Below are 22,718 nucleotides of genomic sequence, written 5' to 3'. Positions count from 1 at the left end.
TAGGATAACGGAGTGGTCAATAGTGTCAAATGCTGCCGAGAGATCTAATAGAGAAAGGACAGACACATGCTTTTGATCGAGAGCTAAGAGAAGGTCATTTGCAACTTTGATGAGAGCGGTTTCTGTTGAGTGGCCAGCCCTATACGCGGACTGATGGAGGTCGAGGAGCTTGTTCTGGGTGAGGTGCCCAATGATCTGAGAGAGAACTATCTTTTCAAGTAATTTCGAGAAAAAAGGAAGATTTGAAACGGGTCTGAAGTTTTTTAGGCAGTTAGGGTCTAGGGAAGGTTTTTTAAGCAGAGGGCGGACTACCGCCGATTTGTATACAGATGGGAAGATCCCGGTTGCCAGCGAATCATTGACGATACCGGTAATACATGGAACTAGCGCATCAATACACTGGTTGAGAATGCACGAGGGCAATGGGTCAAGCTCACATGTCTTACGGTTGGATTCTGCAATTTTTTCTCTGACAAAACATTCTGACACATGGTGAAAACCCGAGAAAGATGTTCCTGAGAATTTTTTCTCTGTGAATTTGCTATATTAACGCTATAGTGAAACATATTGAATCTGTTATCAAATTATTCGCTGATGACACAAGTATGTATTTATCCATTGAAAATCCTGTTCTCAGAGCCGAGATTTTAAATTCAGACCTGAGTAAAAATTTTAAATGGGCAAAAAAGTGGAAAGTTCTTTTCAATCAAACTAAAACCGAATTATTAAATTTAGGCAGACAACAGAATCCGGATTTTACTGAATTAAAGTTTGGCGATAACACATTACCAGATGTAGAAAAGCACAAGCACCTAGGTGTAATCGTTCAAAATAATTGTAAATGGGAGTCCCAAACAAAATCTATCGTAGCCAAATGCCGCTTATTGATTTCTTGTCTGCGCTCATATAAATATAGATTAAGCAGAAAATCCCTAGAGAACATATATAAATCATTCATATTGCCAAGTATTGATTACGCAGACGTTGTATGGGATAATTGCACTACCGGATTGGCAGATGAATTAGAAGGTCTTCACTTAGAGGCAATACGAATTATTATTGGAACAGTTCGAGGAACAAGTCACCGAAAATTATATCAAGAATCGGGTTTTACTACACTCTCTGAACGACGCAAACGCCATAAATTAATATTATTTCATAAAATTGTTCATAACAAAGTTCCCCCTTATTTAAGTGCTGAACTCCCACCTCTTGTATCTGCAGAAAACCCGTATCACAGGAGACGCCCATTAGAACGTAAGATTCCATCGTATAAAACAGAATTGTATAAATCATCGTTTTTCCCATCAACAACACATCTATGGAATGCCTTGCCTGATGAAATCAAACTTATCGAATCCATAAGCCAATTTAAAAGATATTTAACTGCTAACGATCCATTTGTGCCACCGTATTTTTATATTGGAGAACGACAGGTCCAAGTGATTCACAGTAAATTAAGGTTAGGCATGACCGATTTAAACCAGCACCTAGTCGACAGGCATTTGAGCAATAATCCAGCGTGTGCCTGTGGCCACGCATCAGAAGACGTAAAACACTTTCTTTTAGATTGCCCTCATTACGATAGAGACCGAACCAGAACAATAAGTACTCTCCCCACTGATCACATTACGATATCAACACTCTTATTTGGTGATGCAAGTTTGTCAAAAGAATTAAATGAATCTGTTTTTGATAAAGTCCAGGAATATATTATTTCAACTGGCCGACTAGGGGCAAAACGAATTTGAGTGCAGTATGCCACATTCATTACAGATAATTTAAGTCTAAATTTAATTAAGAAGTTATAGCGATTGTTATTGGTATATGCAATTGTGATGTATACTTATGTACTCTCTCTCTCTCTCTCTCTTTCTCTCTCTCTCTCTCTCGCTTACTCTCTCTCTCTCCCTCTCCTTTCCTCTCTCTCTTTCCCTTTTATATTCTTTTTCCATTCTATTGTCGTGTCTTGTCTCCATTATGCCTTTGCTTTTTGTCAAATATATGAGTTGTTCTTCAGTACTGGTGACAGAAAGGGGGAAAAGTGGTCAAAATTCAAATCTCTAGTTTTGTTTTTGAAATATTGCTTTTCATAAAGCAGAAATACTGTAGTATCTGTTGTACATAAGAAAAAATCACTGGTTCACATGGTTCCTACATAATCTAACTTTTAAATCTGGTTCTTGTGTGTCTGTGTGTATGTTTGTATGATGACGATAGGACCCAAAACGGCTGCACGGACTGAGACAGGAATTGCAGAGAATGTTCTTTGCCACTCGAGTCGTGTCATAAGGTACTTTTGGAATAGCAAATTTGAAAGGATTCTTCAAAAAACGGCGGAAAACATTATATACCCTGTGAGCTATCGAGGATCCTCCCCGTCTGGGCTGTCGAAACATGGTCTTGTTAAAAGACGTTTTCAAATGCGGTTAACGGGGAGATACACTCGAAGCACATTTAGCGAAGTTATGTTGCCAAATCATCAAAGATCAACATTTCACTACACGGATCGATGCACACAGTCGAAATAGATGTGACTTTCACACGACCGAAGACTACTTACTAGCAGACTAGCAGACAACAAGATCTAAATATTTAGATCAGTGTAAGAGCAATCCGTTGAAGAACAGTTACTCCGCTTATTCGTCTTCAGTTAAGCTTATTTCCCCTGCCATAAGTTTCCTTGCAGATCTGCAGTCGCGTAGTGAAATGAACTAGTGTCATCGGAAGATTCTTCTCAGTCAATGATCAAAGCACAGTAAGTTCTATGCTGACAAAAGTCACTTTCGGACAACACGACGATTGACTTAATTTATGAGCCTAAAGGTAACAATATCGACAAGAATGTACGCATTTGACATTAAATGAAACATTCATAGACAGTTTCCAACTCACCAGATCTGCCAAAGAACCGTCATTAGTGAAAAAACGATGATTTTAATCAGACAGGTATCGGAAACAAGCCTTGGTCACCTGCGTTATTCCTTCCAAGGCGACGTGACGGCGCCACATTTGTTTGTTTATGGCTGTTTATCGCGAAACAACACAGTTGAAATTTGTGTGTAAAATACCACAAATTTGTGGTGAATCAGTTCGTCATCTGCGTTTCGATTGTAATTAAGTCAGATTGGAGTTACTTTGAATCGAAGGCGAGGGTAACCTGCGTTATTTGTGGGACATCGTGAACAAATTTGATTGCAATATTTTATACAGAAAGTAAATTTCAATGATTCTGGCTCAGACTTGTAGATCTGTTATGCAGTGTGTTGGTAGTGTATCTGCTTTTCTGCTATGAAGCTCATTTGGAGTGATACGCTGATCGAAGTGGGGTACCCTATGTGGGACATCAGCCGTATGCAGATTACGCCTCAGAACACTCTCGCATTTCACAAAGACAACAATAATTTGCAACATTTCAAGAACTGCATCAGTTTTATTAGATATTATTTCAACAACAGCAGCACAAACACGACTATTATCAACAACACAGAACGGGAGGTAAGTCTTCAAAGACGCACCAAGTGTGCGTTCCCGTTTTTGGACGCCATTTTTGCTGGCATTTTCACAGTAAATCTTAATATTTCCATATCTATTGAATGATTTTGGTATTTTCTTTGATTGTGCCGATTCTCCTATCTCTCTGGCATGTACTGGGTGCTTTGTGACCAGTTTCTCCCCTAGACTGTATTGAAAAATGCGTCCGTGTGAGCTGACCCCCACTTGTGACCAGTAGCAAAGAACAACTCATATATATATATATGTATGTTTGCAAACGGAAGAGAACAAACCGCGGGTTCGGATTTGTTGAAATCACAACAAATCTCAGTTTCAACCTATCCAACCACTGCGGGTGGCACCCGTCTGGGTGGTAGCTTTCTCTCGCACCTCAGCCCGGGGCCCATATTCAGGAAGGATCCGACAGTGGTTTTGTCGGTACGAGAAACAGAAAACTTCCGATAACCCCCTGTCGTGGAATTCACGAAGAACCGATAGCGCCTATCGTAGGCACTGTCCTACGATAAAATTAGAGGTGCCTATCCCTACTGATAAGCAATGTTGTCGTTACGATAACTTTGATTTCAAGATTGTGGCCATCAGTTTGCAGCGTTACCGGCAAAGAAGAAATATTCTAAGACATACGATTTGGGGGGACGGGATACATAAACAAATTCATATTCCGCATGCACGATATTTTGCAGTTGACTGTTGACGGATGTGATAACTGACAACATTCCGTTTGCGAACAGAATGGGTGCCTAGCCTCTTGTCTCGCAAGTAATACTCGCGTTGCGGTTTCACGCGTCTGGTGCATAATTATCAAGATGTTTGCGTGGCGCCGATTTCAAGCACAGCCTTGACAGGGCGCAGCTGCTGCGTCAGGCGCACGCGCAGAGCGGCTGTAAACAAGGGAATCCCCCCTGCTAGCGATCGGGGAGGCTGTCCGATGCCTGTGAATTCGGCAGTGCGGCAAAAGTTGTCGAACAGAGAGCTATTAAACTTCGGGGCGCTTGTCCTAGGATATGCAGTCTTAGTGTCTTGCATACGCTCCCAGGTCACTGCAGCAAGATGCTCCATCACGACATAATACACAGGAATACAGGGCCGGACCCAGGGGGGGGGGGGGGGGGGGGTTCCAGGGGTTCCGGAACCCCACCCCTGGAAAAAGCATGTACCTTGCTTTGAGTGTTTGTTTTTTTTCCTAGTTTTAGCACCAAAACAATGCTGCTCTTAACCCTCAAAACAAGGACCAGATTGCACAGATTTTAACCGTTTTTCAAAAATTTTCCGGGGGAGCATGCCCCCGGACCTCCCTAGTTCGCGCGCCTGCTTTGCAGGCGAGCGCTTGTGGCTTCGCCACTTCGCTGATTTGCCCCCCCCAAAAAGGAGGAACCCCCCCCTTACAACTCATTTGGTCCGGCCCTGGGAATATGACTCACCATGCGTGCTGGGCTGGTGGCGTCGGCGTAAGTAGCGAGACCGATGCCAACATATCCCGTGCCGTTGACCTGGAAGTTCAGACTGTCCCTGGTCGCCATGTCCGCGATGGGGAGGCGCCAGCACCCCCAACCTCCGTCGAACAACACATGGCACGTGATACCTGTGTGGAACATAGCATGGAGACTCCTGAGAGGTCGTGTGTGTGTGTGTGTGTGTGTGTGTGTGTGTTTTGTTTGTTTGTGTTTATGGGTGTGTGTGTGTGTATGTGTGTGTGTGTGTTTTGTTTGTTTGTGTTTAATAAAGGCATTCAGACCTAACGGACAATACGCCCCCAATTCAGTTCAGTGACCTGAACGATCTTCAAGTATAAAAAACGCTCGCTCTGGACCCGAGTAAGTGATTGCTCTGTGTGAATTACAGGCATTCCCTTTGCTATATAAATACATTGCATGCGAGCCGAGGATGTGCGTGGTGACTGGCCTTTCTCTTTTATTTGATCACAGTGAAAAATATACTGCCGACCCTCTTCACAACTTAACAATATAAATGTTTGGAATGCCTGTGGTGTGAATGTTGGTTTCTGACCAGAAATGCAGATCTATCTCTGGACGATTCATAGATTCACTACAAACTGCGACCTCATCTGTGATCAGATGGCCAAGCAATGCGTGAAATCTTTTATTCTAAAGCCTTATGGCTCGTTTCGACAAGCATTAAACGGATGAAATTTACCACATGCAGTTTATTCTTCAGAAAAATGCACACAAAAAATGGGTTGGGTTCGGTGATTTGTACATAAACGTCTTCCTCACGATAGATTCGCTGATTTGTCGTATGAAGCCGTCATCAACACGAACACAATGATTGCAGAAGCAAACTCTGTATCTACACGACCGAGACACAAGACTGATTATTTCACAGCTGCAATGTGAATAGAGAACAAAGACGTTTTGGGTAAGCTTACTCACGTCAGGTCTTCACTGACAAGCTAGGAACAGACGGGAAATTCCGAACAAAAGTAAATGACGTCAAAGTCTCTTTCGCTTTGCGTGTAACTTTGTCATGACGTCTTTTTGTGACGACAGTATCCGCTGGCTGTTCTATCAGGCTGCCTGGCTGGCTGTTGCTCCGTGTGAATTCCTCCCACCGCCAAGTCGTTTTTGTGGTTTATTTTGCATTTAGGTCCCAGGTAACATTATGAAGTTTTAATACGATCAATCGGACCTATTATCAAGTTAGTGTATCAACTTTTGAACGAACTGCGCCCAGTAGTTTCCCAGCAATAAGCTGTTAAGTCGAGACAGACACGCACATACACACACACACACAGACACACAATTAAAGTCTGTTGAGCCCAAGTACTAGCGTACTCGGGGATAAATATATCTGACTCTGCGTACTCGAACACAAAGAGACTGCAACGGGAAAAAGACGTCCTTCATTACTGCGTATTACCAAATTGTTCCCACTGTGATTGTACAATATTGCAACTAAGTGAACCAATACATCAATCACATCAAACATCGTACAGATGCCGTCAACTTACCTGATACACAACCAGCAAAACAGAGGAAAAAGAGCAACTTTAAGCAGACGAGTGTATACAGTGCCATTCTTCTCTCGGTTGGCTCAGTACTGGCGTCAACAGATCTTCTGGCTCCTCGATTCTTAACTTTATACGCTCTTAGTGCTCGGAAAAATCGAAGCGTTAAAGATACTGTCCTTCTCTTGTAAATCATCTTGCTAATCACCCCATGCAAATATACAAAAAATTAACGGTCTTAACTGAAAAGCAAACTCCTTCCCGTTAAAACACTGTTCGCCTCATCGTCTCGGATCTGAGCAGGCTTTTTTTCACGTGGGATAAGACCATCCCTCCAATTTGTCACATTCCAAAAATCAACACCTAGACTGCTTGTTGTTGTGAATTGAAATATTAAAAGTATCAAATTTTGCCAATCAAGAGGGAACTTGGGGTAGGAAAAGCCTTTGTATGACATGAAGTCATTGCCCTTCGGTAATTGGTCCATGCGTTTTAGTGTTAGTTTAGTGCCAATAATTATTATCTCGGTCACGTTGGATGTCAGAGCTATTTGATTTTGCTTTCCAAAATACTTTCCATAATGCTTTTTATAAGCTGGTTTACGACACGGTTATGTGATGGTTTACTTCACAGTATGACGTGTTGGTTTATGCGACAGTTTACGTGAATGATTACGTGATGGTTTTCCTGACGGCTTACGCGATGGTTTACTTCACAGCATGTTGGTTTACGCGACTGTTTACGTGAATGATTACGTGATGGTTTTCTTGACGGCTTACGCGATGGTTTACTTCACAGCATTACGTGTTGGTTTACGCAACTGTTTACGTGAATGTTTACGTGATTGTTTACTTGACGGCTCACGCGATGTATCACGCGATGGTTTACGTGATGGTTTACGTGATGGTTTACGTGATGGTTTAGACGATGGTTTACGTTTTGGTTTACGTGATGGTTTACGTGACGGTTTAGGCGATGGTTAAAGTGTGGGTTTACGTGATGGTTTACATGACGGTTTAGGCGATGGTTAAAGTGTGGGTTTACGTGATGGTTTACATGACGGTTTAGGCGATGGTTAAAGTGTGGGTTTACGTGATCGTTTGCACAGGAAGGCAATGTATCTTTAACAAAACCAAGTTCGCAGTGTTGAATGTTTGGTCGTTAAAATATTCTCTAACAGCGATTGTTTGAAGCGATCGTAATGATTAATTGATGCAAGTGGGTGTTGTGGCAAACTGTCTTCAGGTTTCTAAGCATGTCACGTGAATGTTGCCTAATCGTCTAAAGGGGACTTCGAAGCACTTAGGCTGATATGTTAAGCCATTCGCTTACAGTGTATAAATGCGCCAAACACAAATTATTCTTGTCATGCACAGTATGATATATTTTATTAATAAGCCTGGCAGATCTCCTAGGTCTTGCGGGAAAAAATGCAATGCGTTCAGTTTCATTCTGTGAGTTTGACTGAGCTTGACTAAATGTTGTATTTTCGCCTTACGCGACTTGTTTTGTTCTTCTTTTTGCTGCATGCGAGTATTCATGTTTCCAAGCCCTGAGACTTTCGCTGTGAACTTGGGTTCTTTATCGTGCGCATGTGTGCACACGGGGGTGTTCGGACACCGAGGAGAGTCTGTCAATAATTTGATGTCTTACCAAAGCGTTGTTCTTTAGCTTTCGACGGTTGTGTGTTTATAAACCATAAACCCCTCAGAAATGATTTTAAGTACAGAAATCAGCATTTTTTTTATTTTTATTTTTTACAAATGCCTTCGTGCCCGAACTGTACCAGAAATAATGCATAATTCATAAAATGTAGTACATTATATCAGTTGAGAAGGTTAACACGTTTATTGCAAGAATTGAACGTAGCCATTCGATTAAAATAACATGGAACGTCACGTTGCGATAGCTTTATTTACCTTGTTGATGTGGGCAGAGAAGTTGAAAACATTCCGATATCGATTTGCATTGTACGGCTTTATTGGATCTCACTTCTCATGCAGGGCGTGAGAGACTTTTTGTTTGCACAGTGCATTTAAGCAAAGACAAGAAATTCCTCCGAGGTAGGAAAAACACCCCCGTCCTTACCATTCTCACTGGTTATTTCCCTTTGACCATTAATATGTCCCTCTATAAGTCCTTGTAGAATCTTAATCCACCAATAACTCCCTAACCGTGTGTTTGACTGGTCCCAATTTTTGTAAGGACCGTCTCAGGAATGTATAGAACCTGTTCACCAAGTTTGGTGACGATCGGTCCGTTCATTCTTGAGATCTATATGCGAACACAAACACACAAACAAACAAACACATCGACCGAATCCTATACACACCCCTATACCGGGGGTGTAATAACACAGTTGAAGTATTAATATTACATCAGTCGTACTGATCATTCTTATTTGTCAAAGTTATACTCAAAACAAAACTATTGTCATCCCGCGAAAAGTTTTTTTCGAGCAGTATTGATTTTGCTGCCACGAATTATTTACAAGGTAATGTGGCTAACTCTCGTTAGACAAAGAGGGCGGAAGGGTAGAGTGTTTTAGTGAATTGTTCACCTGTGTTTGTTTTCTGTGTGCAATTTCCTGTGTTTCTGTGCGCCTATCGCGTGACGAAAAAGGCACAACGAGCTGAACAAAGCTCACTGTCATGTAGGAGAGGCGAGTCGGGAATTTAGCAGGCTTTAAAAGCGAATCAAACACAAGAAGAGCAAACGCTCGATCGAGTCACTTTCGCAGTTCTGAATATTATATGAGGCATCAGATGGACAGGAAGAAATTGCTATTCACAACACAATGAGTCACGTTCACATAAAATTTGAGCCCGGTCACTTTTATAGTTTCCGAGAAAAGCCCAACGTTAAGTTGTGTGTTGCCGAACAGAAAAGGCTAGTTATCTCCCTTGTTTTTCTGATAACGTTCGTAAAAGGCTACAGATGTAAATACTTTGATGTAAAGAATAATCCTACAAAGTTTCAATCACATCCGATGAACTTTGTCAAAGATATAAAATGTCTAATTTTTCCTTTGACGCTGACCTGTGACCTTGAAAAAGGTCAAAGGTCAACGAAACCATCGTTAAAGTGTAGAGGTCATTGGAGGTCACGACTAAACAAAATATGAGCCCGATCGCTTTGATAGTTTCCGAGAAAAGTCCAACGTTAAGGTGGTGTCTACGGACGGCCGGCCGTCCGGACGGCCGGCCGGACTAACACTGACCGATTACATAGAGTCACTTTTTCTCAAGTGACTCAAAAACCCAACAACAACGACGAAAACAAGACATTCTGTCATGCTTGAAGTTTGCTAATGTATCGATATTTGTAGTATACAAAAAAAGCCTAAACTCCCTGAATGTCACACGGATTTCGAACGACAGGCAAATCTAAGATGATTACCCATATTTCAAGTTTACATTTAGTCAAAATGTTTTTACACAGAGTGAGAATCGAGACGAGGGTCGTGGTGTGTGTGTGTGTGTGTGTGTATGTGTGTGTGTGTGTGTGTGTGTGTGTGTGTGTGTGTGTGTGTGTGTGTGTGTGTGTCTGTCTGTCTGTCTGTCTGTCTGTGCGTGTGTGTGTGTGGAGCGATTCAGACTAAACTACTGGACCGAACTTTATGAAATTTTACATGAGAGTTCCTGGGAATGATATCCCCGGACCTTTTTTCTTTTTTTGGATACATGTCTATGATGACGTCATATCCGGCTTTTTGAGGCGGCCTTGTCACACGCTCATTTTTTTAATCAAATTGATTGAAATTTTGGTCAATCAATCTTCAACGAAGGCCGGACTTTGGTATTGCATTTCAGCTTGGTGGCTTAAAAATTAGTTGATGACTTTGGTCATTAAAAATCTGAAAATTGTAAAAAAATAAAAAAAATTATAAAACGATCCAAATTTACGTTCATCTTATTCTTCATCATTTCCTAATTCCAAAAACATATAAATATGTTATATTTGGATTAAAAACAAGCTCTGAAAATTAAAAAAAATTAAAATTATGATCAAAATTAAATTTTCGAAATCAATTTAAAAACACTTTCATCTTATTCCTTGTCGGTTCATGATTCCAAAAACATATAGATATGATATGTTTGGATTAAAAACACGCTCAGAAAGTTAAAACGAAGAGAGGTACAGAAAAGCGTGCTATCCTTCTCAGCGCAACTACTACCCCACCAACTACTACAATTTCACTGCCTTTGCCACGAGCGGTGGACTGACGATACTACGAGTACAGTATACGGTCTTGCTGAAAAATTGCAGTGCGTTAATTTTCATTCTGTGAGTTCGACAGCTTGACTAAAATTAATGTTGTATTTTCGCCTTACGCGACTTGTTTTTTCTTTATTTGGTGTTTAACGTCGTTTTCAACCACGAAGGTTATATCGCGACGGGGAAAGGGGGGAGATGGGATAGAGCCACTTGTCAATTGTTTCTTGTTTACAAAAGCACTAATCAAAAATTTGCTCCAGGGGCTTGCAACGTAGTACAATGTATTACCTTACTGGGAGAATGCAAGTTTCCAGTACAAAGGACTTAACATTTCTTACATACTGCTTGACTAAAATCTTTACAAACATTGACTATATTCTATACAAGAAACACTTAACAAGGGTAAAAAGAGAAACAGAATCCGTTAGTCGCCTCTTACGACATGCTGGGGAGCATCGGGTAAATTCTTCCCCCTAACCCGCGGGGGGTGTCCCATATTTCAAGAATTTAGAATGACTATAGCCAAACAAAACGCTCCATTTCAGACATTTTGTTTTTTGTTTGTGGTGGTATTTTTGTTCGGTATTGTAAGGTGCTTAGAACTATAGTAGGATTGGCTTAATATAAATACCCTTGATGTTATCGTTATTTTCCAAGGACAAAATGTAAATTTCACAAGGAAGAAGGATTTTCTTAAATTCGCCACTGGCACCGCGTTTTTACATTCAGTCAAGTTTTGACTAAATGTTTTAACATAGAGGGGGGAATCGAGACGAGGGTCGTGGTGTATGTGTGTGTGTGTATGTGTGTGTGTGTGTGTGTGTGTGTGTGTGTGTGTGTGTGTGTGTGTGTGTGTGTGTGTGTAGAGCGATTCAGACTAAACTACTGGGCTGATCTTTATGAAATTTGACATGAGAGTTCCTGGGTATGATATCCCCGGACATTTTTTTTTATTTTTTTCGAAAATACTTTTGATGACGTCATATCCGGCTTTTTGTAAAAGTTGAGGCGGCACTGTCACATCCTCATTTTTCAATTAAATTGATTGAAATTTTGGCAAATCAATTTTCAACAAAGGCCGGGGTTTGGTATTGCATTTCAGCTTGGTGGCTTAAAAACTAATGAGTGAGTTTGGTCATTAAAAATCGGAAACTTGTAATTAAAATTATTTTTGTACTAGCAGTCAGGCCCGGCTTCGCCCGGGTGTTTCTGCTCTCCCCTCTCTCAGAAACCTCTCGAATCTTATTCCAATGTGGATAAGAAAAATGACAGTGTGAGCTCATACATTTGGATGTATAGGCAAGGCAAGTTTCTATTTGGTTCAACGTGTTCTTCGTGATTTGTTTACCCCTTCTCACACCCACTGTAGTTACCGTCTGATCAAAGCACGCATACCTGAGCGCGTCATACCTTTTTGAACAGGGGAGAGAAATCTGTAAATTCTCTTGATCTTTCACTGAGGCGATCGTTTCGTAAACATTATTCGCGATGATCTGGAAGGCAGGGAGGGGGAGCAGGGGGCAGGGTTAGTGTGTGTGTGTGTGTGTGTGTGTGTGGGGGGGGGGGGGCGGGATGATTGCGGGCGGGGGGTAACCCTTGAGAATGACACGGTATACTGGTTTGATGAGAGTTACCTCCCTTCCGTGGGTGACAAAGCATGACTTACCTCCCTTGCACTATATAGACTGTATTGATAGATGGGGAGGGTAATTATCCGAAGAAGGAAACAATGACTGGAGAAACTAAACCCAGGTGCACATTTGTGGGTCCAGTGCAGTGTGCATGCAAAATATCTTGTGCTTATCTTTTGCCATCTCTGAGGTATGGCGACCACAGACAGACAGACAGACACACACACACACACAGACAGACAGACACTCTCTTTTATTTATATGTATAGATTAAACGATCCAAAAACATTTTCATCTTATTCTTCGTCATTTTCTGATTCCAAAAACATATAAATATGTTATATTTGGATTAAAAACAATCTCTGAAAATTAAAAATATAAAAATTATGATCAAAATTAAATTTCCGAAATCGATTCAAAAACTATTTCATCTTATTCCTTGTCGGTTCCTGATTCCAAAAACATATAGATATGATATGTTTGGATTAAAAACACGCTCAGAAAGTTAAAACGAAGAGAGGTACAGTAAAGCGTGCTATGAAGCACAGCGCAACCGCTGCCGCGCCAAACAGGCTCGTCACTTTCACTGCCTTTTGCACTAGCGGCGGACTACGTTCAGTTTCATTCTGTGAGTTCCACAGCTTGACTAAATGTAGTAATTTCGCCTTACGCGACTTGTTTCTCATTAATGATGCTGTGTTGCCAAACAAAGATCGTTATTTTAATAATGCTTTGTGAACCTGAAAGGTACACCTTGGACATAGAGAGTGATCCATATAGGTACGTCAATAGGTCCAGTGAAAGGTACACCTTGGACATAGAGAGTGATCCATATAGGTACGTCAATAGGTCCAGTGAAAGCATCCCTCAAGTCTCGGATCAACTGACATTCACTGCAGATATGGAAGCCGATGGATCTTAGCGTCAGTTGATCTAAAGAACCATATATCCAAGGGTCTATGGATCCAAGGGCGGTAGATCCAAGGGTCTGTGGATCCAAGGGACGATGGATCTAAAGAACGATAGATCCAAAGGTATATGAATGCAAGGGACAATATATCCAAGGGACGATGGATACAATGGTCTATAGATTCAACGGACAACAGATCTAAGGGTCTGTGGATCCAAGGGACGATGGATCTAAAGAACGATAGATCCAAAGGTATATGAATGCAAGGGACAATAGATCCAAGGGACGATGGATACAATGGTCTATAGATTCAACGGACAACAGATCTAAGGGTCTATGGATCCAAGGGACGATGGATCAAAGGAACGATGAATCGAAGGGACGATGAATCCAAGGGACGATGAATCCAAGGGACGATGAATCCAAGGGACGATGAATCCAAGGAACGATGAATCGAAGGGACGATGAATCCAAGGGACGATGGATCAAAGGGACGATGGATCAAAGGAACGATGAATCCAAGGGACGATGGATCCAAGGGACGATGAATCCAAGGGACGATAGATCCAAAGGTCTATAGATTCAAGGGACGATAGATCCAAGGTTTTATGGATGCAAGGGACGATCGCTATAGAATCGCTGGGCCCATTGAAATTCGATAAAAACAAGGATCCCATTTTGCACACCTGAATCCATCAATCGGTGGGAAAATGGGCGCATCGATCCTGTTATCCATTAAAACCTCAGATCCATCTGCCTTTGGATCGGTGGAATTTCTGACCCACTTAGCTCTACCAAACACATCTGTCTGGCGCACCTGGTCTCTTCCTCGCTGTCAAATGTTCACGTTTCAAAACCTTGATTCTGCAGAATTAAACTGTTTAACCTTTGCCGGATGCCGCTTTTGACTACACACTCCCGACGATGCGGGTTTGTCTGAACCCATACATTTGAAAGAGGGTTTTTACCGTTTATTCCTCTAACGACGATGCGGGTTTGTCTGAACCCATACATTTGAAAGAGGGTTTTTATCGTTTATTTCTCTAACGACGGGGTGGGTTCAGGGAAACCCACAGCGCTACTTCAGTGGTTGCATCGAGTTTCTCCCTTCACCGACCTCTTGCAGGGGAGGGAGACGGGGAGGGAGAGGGGGAGGGAGAGGGGGAGGGAGAGACTGAGAGACTAAGAAAGAGAGAGAGAGAGAGAGAGACTAAGAAAGAGAGAGAGAGAGAGACTAAGAAAGAGAGAGAGAGAGATACTAAGAAAGAGAGAGATAGAGACTAAGAAAGAGAGAGAGAGAGAGAGACTAAGAAAGAGAGAGAGAGAGTCTAAGAAAGAGAGTGAGAGACTAAGAAAGAGAGAGAGAGAGACTAAGAAAGAGAGAGAAAGGGAGACTAAGAAAGAGAGAGAGAGAGAGACTAAGAAAGAGAGAGACTAAGAAAGAGAGAGAGAGAGAGACTAAGAAAGAGAGAGAGACTAAGAAAGAGAGAGAGACTAAGAAAGAGAGAGAGACTAAGAAAGAGAGAGAGAGAGACTAAGAAAGAGAGAGAGAGATACTAAGAAAGAGAGAGAGAGAGACTAAGAAAGATAGAGAGAGAGAGACAAATAAAGAGAGAGAGAGAGACAAATAAAGAGAGAGAGAGACTAAGAAAGAGAGAGAGAGAGACTAAGAAATAGAGAGAGAGAGACTAAGAAAGAGAGAGAGAGAGAGACTAAGAAAGAGAGAGAGACTAAGAAAGAGAGAGAGAGAGACAAAGAAAGAGAGAGAGAGAGAGACTAAGAAAGAGAGAGAGAGACTAAGAAAGAGAGAGAGAGAGACTAAAAAGAGAGAGAGACTAAGAGAGAGAGAGAGAGAGACTAAGAAAGAGAGAGAGGGAGACTAAGAAAGAGAGAGAGACTAAGAAAGAGAGAGAGAGAGACAAAGAAAGAGAGAGAGAGAGAGAGACTAAGAAAAAGAGAGAGAGACTAAGAAAGAGAGAGAGAGAGACTAAAAAAGAGAGAGAGACTAAGAAAGAGAGAGATAGACTAAGAAAGAGAGAGAGGGAGACTAAGAAAGAGAGAGAGACTAAGAAAGAGAGAGAGAGAGACAAAGAAAGAGAGAGAGAGAGAGACTAAGAAAGAGAGAGAGAGACAACTAAAGAGAGAGAGAGAGACAAATAAAGAGAGAGAGAGAGACTAAGAAAGAGAGAGAGAGACTAAAAAAGAGAGAGAGAGACTAAGAAAGAGAGAGAGAGAGAGAGAGAGAGACTAAGAGAGAAAGAGAGACTAAGAAAGAGAGAGAGACTAAGAGAGAGAGAGAGAGACTAAGAAAGAGAGAGAGAGAGAGACTAAGAAAGAGAGAGAGAGACTAAAAAAGAGAGAGAGAGCCTAAGAAAGAGAGAGAGAGAGAGACTAAGAGAGAGAAAGAGAGACTAAGAAAGAGAGAGAGACTAAGAGAGAGAGAGACTAAGAAAGAGAGAGAGAGACTAAGAGAGAGAGAGAGAGACTAAGAAAGAGAGAGAGAGAGAGAGACTAAGAAAGAGAGAGAGAGACTAAAAAAGAGAGAGAGAGACTAAGAAAGAGAGAGAGAGAGAGAGACTAAGGGAGAGAAAGAGAGACTAAGAAAGAGAGAGAGACTAAAAGAGAGAGAGAGACTAAGAAAGAGAGAGAGAGACTAAGAGAGAGAGAGAGACTAAGAAAGAGAGAGAGACTAAGAAAGAGAGAGAGAGAGAGACTAAGAAAGAGAGAGAGAGAGACTAAGAAAGAGAGAGAGAGAGACTAAGAAAGAGAGAGAGACTAAGAAAGAAAGAGAGAGAGACTAAGAAAGAGAGAGAGAGAGACTAAGAAAGAGAGAGAGAGAGACTAAGAAAGAGAGAGAGACTAAGAAAGAGAGAGAGAGACTAAGAAAGAGAGAGAGAGAGAGATAGACTAAGAAAGAGAGAGAGAGAGACTAAGAAAGAGAGAGAGAGAGAGAGAGACTAAGAAAGAGAGAGAGAGACTAAGAAAGAGAGAGAGAGAGAGACTAAGAAAGAGCTAGAGAGAGAGAGACTAAGAAAAAGAGAGAGAGACTAAGAAAGAGAGAGAGAGACTAAGAAAGAGAGAGAGAGAGACTAAAAAAGAGAGAGAGAGACTAAGAAAGAGAGAGAGAGAGAGACTAAGAAAGAGAGAGAGAAAGAGAGACTAAGAAAGAGAGAGAGACTAAGAGAGAGAGAGAGACTAAGAAAGAGAGAGAGAGAGACTAAGAGAGAGAGAGAGAGACTAAGAAAGAGAGAGAGACTAAGAAAGAGAGAGAGAGACTAAGAAAGAGAGAGAGCGAGAGACTAAGAAAGAGAGAGAGAGAGACTAAGAGAGAGAGAGACTAAGAAAGAGAGACTAAGAAAGAGAGAGAGAGAGAGAGACTAAGAAAGAGAGACAGAGAGAGAGACTAAGATAGAGAGACAGAGAGAGAGACTAAGAGAGAGAGACAGAGAGAGAGACAGACAGAGAGACAGACAGAGAGAGACAGAGACAGACAGTCAGATAGACAGACAATCAGAGAGACGGATAGACGGATAGACAGACAGACAGACAGACAGAGCAACTGACAACAGACATACAGACAGAGAGATACGGACAGACAAACAGAGAGACAGACAGTCTCTTGGAGACAAACAGGCAGACAGACACTGTTCCGCCGCTTTGGTAATTATGGGTGTAGCAGAACCCGCGCCGTCGGCAGAGGAATAGTTACAATCACTACTACTCTTTAAAAGTATGGGTATGTGTGAACCCGCGCCATCGGTAGTGTTTATGTAAATTATCATAATCAATTAATTCTGATGTTTTGTCATGTACACACTAAAAATTTGCAGACAGAGAGCAAATTAGGTGTGTGAGAGATACTTAAAATTTCAAAACGATACCTTTAATGGTTCCAGAGTTACAATGATTTTAGTGTGTCTCTGGGTACAGGTGAACCCAGGAAGCACGGCAAAGGTTAAGCAGTGTGGTACTAAACACTCTTTGGTAATATTGCGGTTCCAAACCAAATTCCCGACGGCTTTTGAAACGATTAGAAACGGCTTGTTCACGAGGAAATTACCTTAATTGCACGCCGAATCTTTACGTCAGGCGATAAAGAAACGTAAACGTTCTGTAATGGGAGAGTCCATCGGAAATGTCGGTTAAGGTCTAAATTCCACTACCATTTGTAAAGGTAGGTTTAATTTAAAATGAGTTATTGGCAGTTGAGCAATTGATGCATGAGAGCCATTTTGCCTCACGTATCGCTGCAGTCAACTCCCTTTAATTGTACACATCAAGTTGATGTATTTTAGGTCAAAATATCAGCAGAGTGTTATGCAAGGAACTGAACACAACACAACACGCACGCAGGCACGCACGCATGCACGCACGCGCGCACACATACACAAACACACACACACACACACAAACACACACGTAACACACATACACGCACGCACGAACGCACGCACACACACACACACACACTGAATCACACACACACAAACACATACACATACACAAACACACACATACACACACAAACACAATCATACACACTGACACACACGCATACACACTGACACGCGCACACACACACACACACACACACACACACACACATAAAGGTGCGTATAACGGCTTACTAGTGCCAAAACCTAGGGTTACCATTTTCACGTGAAAATTAGTAATTAACAGTGTTAATTACTCATTTTCATTTTTGCCTCGTTTTCGGTCACAGTAGTCGGACTTTACGAGTCCGCACTGAGAGGTTTCAACGTCTGGCAAACATCACTCTCACACTATTTCTGAAATATCTTTTAATAGAAGGCCTTATCGAGCAAGTTATCCGACAGGAAGATGCATGTCACAGTTTTCTGCAATAGCGCTTTCCTTAACGTTGTTTTGGGTATCTTAGAAAAAAATAATCGACAACAAAAACTTTCGAATCGAAGCTGTTCGTAGCAGACGGACTTTTGATCGGCTGTGGTCTCACACTGTCAGTTTCACAGATATCTTTTTAATATAATGCCTTATTCGACAAGTTGTTGGACAGACACTACCACAAAATTTGCTTTGTAGTGTATTAGTGAAGGGCTATCGATCCGAAAATGTTCAAACCGAGAGAGGAAAAATGGCGGCCGGTGTCACGATTTCATCTTTCGCCTGTGTACATATTTCCCCCTCGATATATACTCAAGACTGAAATGTTGTTTCTTGGTAAAATTAAGAAGTGAAATTAGTTATGGACAAAAAGCATGTCAGTTTCTTGCATGTGAAGAACATTAGTGGTGAAATTTAATAGATTTCACCCCCAAAATCGATTTTTTTCGAAAACGTGTACCGAGTGGTTACGTCCCTTGAGTAAGAAGGGAAACATTTGAGGATGAATCAAATTTCAAGTTAAATATAAAAAAAATTGGTTGGACAAATGTGGCCCCATGAATGTAAGGTACACAAGGTCGCTTATCAGTACTATCGAAGGGTGTTTTTTTGTTCAGTGTAGAGTTTATACTAGATCAACGAGGCCGAGAATCGAAATATCAACACGGCGAAAGATGAAAACGTCACACCGGCCGGACATGTGCTAAAGGTCCGACCACTAGCAGACGGATCTCTTTGGTCGAGACTCACACACTTTCACAAATATCTTTCGATAGAATTTGTTATTCAACAAGTTGTCAGACAGACCGTTGTATGTCACGGTTATCTACACATGCGCTAAGCTCTTATTGTTAATTTGCATCGGATTAAAGAACTATGGACCAGAAAAGTTTCGAATCGAAGGATGTTTCGCTCTGGCCAGTGTAAAAGTCGCGCATGCGCATTGAGCCCCCACAGTCACGAGGCACATGAACATTAGTAATTAACGCGTGAAAATTACTAATTTTTGGCTCACGTAAGTGTGGCCTATGCGATCGTAACTTTGTCTGTCTGTGCGTGTGTGTGTGTGTGTGTGTGTGTGTGTGTGTGTGTGTGTGTGTGCGTGTGTATGTCTGTGGTAGAAACTTTAACATTTCGTCATTTGAAGACGTCACATTATGACGTAAGAGGGTTAGACGTCACGCGAAGGAATTACTGAAAGTCTCGGTCATTGTTATTTTGAGCGGGCCGAGACTAGTTGGCAGTCGTGTCCCTGTAAGTAGGCTACATGCACACAGACAGATCTAGATCTAGTGTCTCGCTTTCTTGCACAGTCACCTATGCTTACTGTGTGTGTGTGTGTGTGTATGTGTGACGGAGTGATTGAGATTGTGTTACTGTTTGTCGATTTCTTACGTGAGCCTTGATGGCTTTGCCTCTTGTTAGTTTTGGCGCTAGTAAACCGTCAGGAAGCGAGCCCAAACTGAAAATTAGACATTAACACTTGAAAATTAGTTATTAACACGTGAAAATTAGTCATTAACACGTGAAAATTAGTAATGTTCACGTCATAATTGTAATATTCTCGTGATAATTAGTAACTTTCACGGGTTAATTACTAATTGTTAGTTTTGGCGCTAGTAAGCCGTCATAGGTGCGTCCAAGCGCACGAAGCCATGCAAAGGGTCAAAGTAACCTAGCGTATAACATTACATCCACCAAGAAAGAGGTCGATGAAGAAAGAGTGTGGGTTTTCTCAGCACACAGTTAGGCCTATTCCCTTCAAATTCGTGAGGGCCCCGGCGAGTTAGGGGTGAGGAAGAGAGAATGTGGGAAGATATAGAGACAAAGACAATCTGCTATCCCTTACCATAACAGAGACTGCATGTTTCCCCTTCATGAAATGTATGGCTTATTTCTTGACAATAACTTTCATTTTTCTGTTCGGGTGAAGAGGAATTTTGAATTAGCCCGACGCGATTTGAACCCGCCTCAGGCGGTCGTGCCGGTGTTATAGGTTAGTTGTAAGTGACAGTGCAAAAGTCTTCGACAAACGGGGGTAATATCAAACAAAATAGTAATGCACCACCCCATCTCCTCACCCCACCCCCTACCCCATCACCATTGGACTCCAACCGTTCTGTTCCCTCTTGAAACTTGTAAATTTATAAACGATTTCTGTCTCGCTGATAGATTATACAGGTGACGTCACTTCCTCTCCCCATTACAGATTATGCATCGTGTGTTTAACAGGTGACGTCACTTCCTCTCCCACTTACAGATTATGCATCGTGTGTTTAACCGGTGACGTCACTTCCTCTCCCGCTTACAGATTAAACATCGTGTGTTTTTAGGTGACGTCACTTCCTCTCACGCTTACAGAGTATGCATCGTTTGTTTTACAGGTGACGTCACTTCCTTTCACGCTTACAGATAATCCATCGTGTGTTTCACATGTGACGTCACTTCCTCTCACGCTTACAAATAATCCATCGTGTGTATTACAGGTGACGTCACTTCCTCTCACGCTTACAGATTATACATCGTGTGTATTACAGGTGACGTCAATGCCTCCCACGTTTACAGATTATGCATCCTGTGTTTTACAGGTGACGTCAATTCCTCTCCCGCTTACGCCACCCAAAGACGCATGTCAAGGGACTCAAGTCTACCAGCAAGGGAGGCAACCTCAGGACGAAAACATCTTCCGCACCCAAAGCTACAAGTCAACAGATAGCAGAAGAACAACAACAGAGAAGCTACAAGTCAACAGATAGCAGAAGAACAACAACAGAGAAGCTACAAGTCAACAGATAGCAGAAGAACAACAACAGAGAAGCTACAAGTCAACAGATAGCAGAAGAACAACAACAGAGAAGCTACAAGTCAACAGATAGCAGAAGAACAACAACAGAGAAGCTACAAGTCAACAGATAGCAGAAGAACAACAACAGAGAAGCCACTTATACACTTATTGTGAAAACAGAGGATAATGATTTTTGCGACTGAAGTTAAAATGCTACTGCACAAACACCGTGTGTGGGCTGTGGTGTACGTGGTGTGCATGAGTGCACATTGTTGTGCCAGGAACCGGAACTCCAGCAGTTTGATCAAGGCTTTGGCGAGAGCACGGAGTAACTAAAGTGCCGGAACAAGCTAAAGGTTTTGGATGTAGGAAGAGTTATGGTCATATCCCAGTATATTGATCGTCGTGAGTAGGCAGTGTTCTCATACCGTACCTGAACATTATGATTAGTCGACTGGCATTGTCTGAGTGCAAAGTCTAGTTACTGTTGACGCTGACATTTAATGTGACAATGGATGATGCTCAAATGAAACCTCACAAGTGCTGATCCAAAGACTTTGTATTTCAACGGATAACGCTTTGAAGAAACTATGCGTTAAAGGGCACACTCCGCGAGAAAACAAAGAAGGTCTGTCCTGGCTTTTACATGGAATAAGATCATCCCTCAACTTAGACACATACCAAAAATGAACATCCTGCGTGCTCGCTGTACATAGTGGGAATTATTTTGATGAATTAATTTAGTAAATGCAACCAGTGACTTTTTAAGAAATCGATTCATCCAAAAAAAATCCCGCTGTGCACGGAGATGACCCAGGCTGTTCATGTCTGGTTTGTGACCAAGTGGAGCACAGAGATCACCCAGGCTGTTCATGTCTGATGTGTGACCAAGTGGAGCACAGAGATCACCCAGGCTGTTCATGTCTGATGTGTGACCAAGTGGAGCACAGAGATCACCCAGGCTGTTCATGTCTGGTGTGTGACCAAGTGGAGCACAGAGATGACCCAGGCTGTTCATGTCTGGTTTGTGACCAAGTGGAGCACAGAGATCACCCAGGCTGTTCATGTCTGGTTTGTGACCAAGTGGACCACAGAGATGACCCAGGCTGTTCATGTCTGATGTGTGACCAAGTGGAGCACAGAGATGACCCAGGCTGTTCATGTCTGGTGTGTGACCAAGTGGGGCACAGAGATGACCCAGGCTGTTCATGTCTGGTTTGTGACCAAGTGGAGCATAGAGATGACCCAGGCTGTTCATGTCTGATGTGTGACCAAGTGGAGCACAGAGATCACCCAGGCTGTTCATGTCTGATGTGTGACCAAGTGGAGCACAGAGATCACCCAGGCTGTTCATGTCTGGTTTGTGACCAAGTGGACCACAGAGATCACCCAGGCTGTTCATGTCTGGTTTGTGACCTAGTGGAGCACAGAGATGACCCAGGCTGTTCATGTCTGGTTTGTGACCTAGTGGAGCACAGAGATCACCCAGGCTGTTCATGTCTGGTTTGTGACCAAGTGGACCACAGAGATCACCCAGGCTGTTCATGTCTGGTTTGTGACCAAGTGGACCACAGAGATCACCCAGGCTGTTCATGTCTGGTTTGTGACCTAGTGGAGCACAGAGATGACCCAGGCTGTTCATGTCTGGTTTGTGACCAAGTGGAGCATAGAGATGACCCAGGCTGTTCATGTCTGGTTTGTGACCAAGTGGAGCATAGAGATGACCCAGGCTGTTCATGTCTGGTTTGTGACCAAGTGGAGCATAGAGATGACCCAGGCTGTTCATGTCTGGTGTGTGACCTAGTGGAGCACAGAGATGACCCAGGC

The 22,718-nt window shown here is 42.2% G+C and overlaps 2 protein-coding genes across 2 annotated transcripts in view; one reads left to right on the top strand and one right to left on the bottom strand.

Annotated features, from left to right (window-relative positions):
• LOC138977995 (streptococcal hemagglutinin-like) overlaps positions 1 to 6,571 on the bottom strand; it is a 14,823-nt gene extending 8,252 nt beyond the window's left edge. Inside the window, exons 1-2 of the mRNA XM_070350605.1 lie at positions 6,485 to 6,571; positions 4,938 to 5,098 (exon numbers count right to left, since the gene is read on the bottom strand). Of these exons, the coding sequence (XP_070206706.1) occupies positions 4,938 to 5,098; positions 6,485 to 6,551 (228 nt within the window). The 5' untranslated portion in view covers positions 6,552 to 6,571. The remainder of the gene's footprint in view (positions 1 to 4,937; positions 5,099 to 6,484) is intronic.
• LOC138979126 (uncharacterized) overlaps positions 1 to 21,501 on the top strand; it is a 90,818-nt gene extending 69,317 nt beyond the window's left edge. The window contains exon 18 of the mRNA XM_070351935.1: positions 20,695 to 21,501. Within this exon, the coding sequence (XP_070208036.1) occupies positions 20,695 to 20,822 (128 nt within the window). The 3' untranslated portion in view covers positions 20,823 to 21,501. The remainder of the gene's footprint in view (positions 1 to 20,694) is intronic.
• The last annotated feature ends 1,217 nt before the right edge of the window (positions 21,502 to 22,718 follow it).

This window comes from Littorina saxatilis, linkage group LG10, assembly GCF_037325665.1.
Source record: "Littorina saxatilis isolate snail1 linkage group LG10, US_GU_Lsax_2.0, whole genome shotgun sequence".
NCBI classification, from domain to species: Eukaryota; Metazoa; Mollusca; class Gastropoda; order Littorinimorpha; family Littorinidae; genus Littorina; species Littorina saxatilis.
Note: the sequence above shows the minus strand (reverse complement) of the source record. Positions and strands in the feature narration are given on the sequence as shown.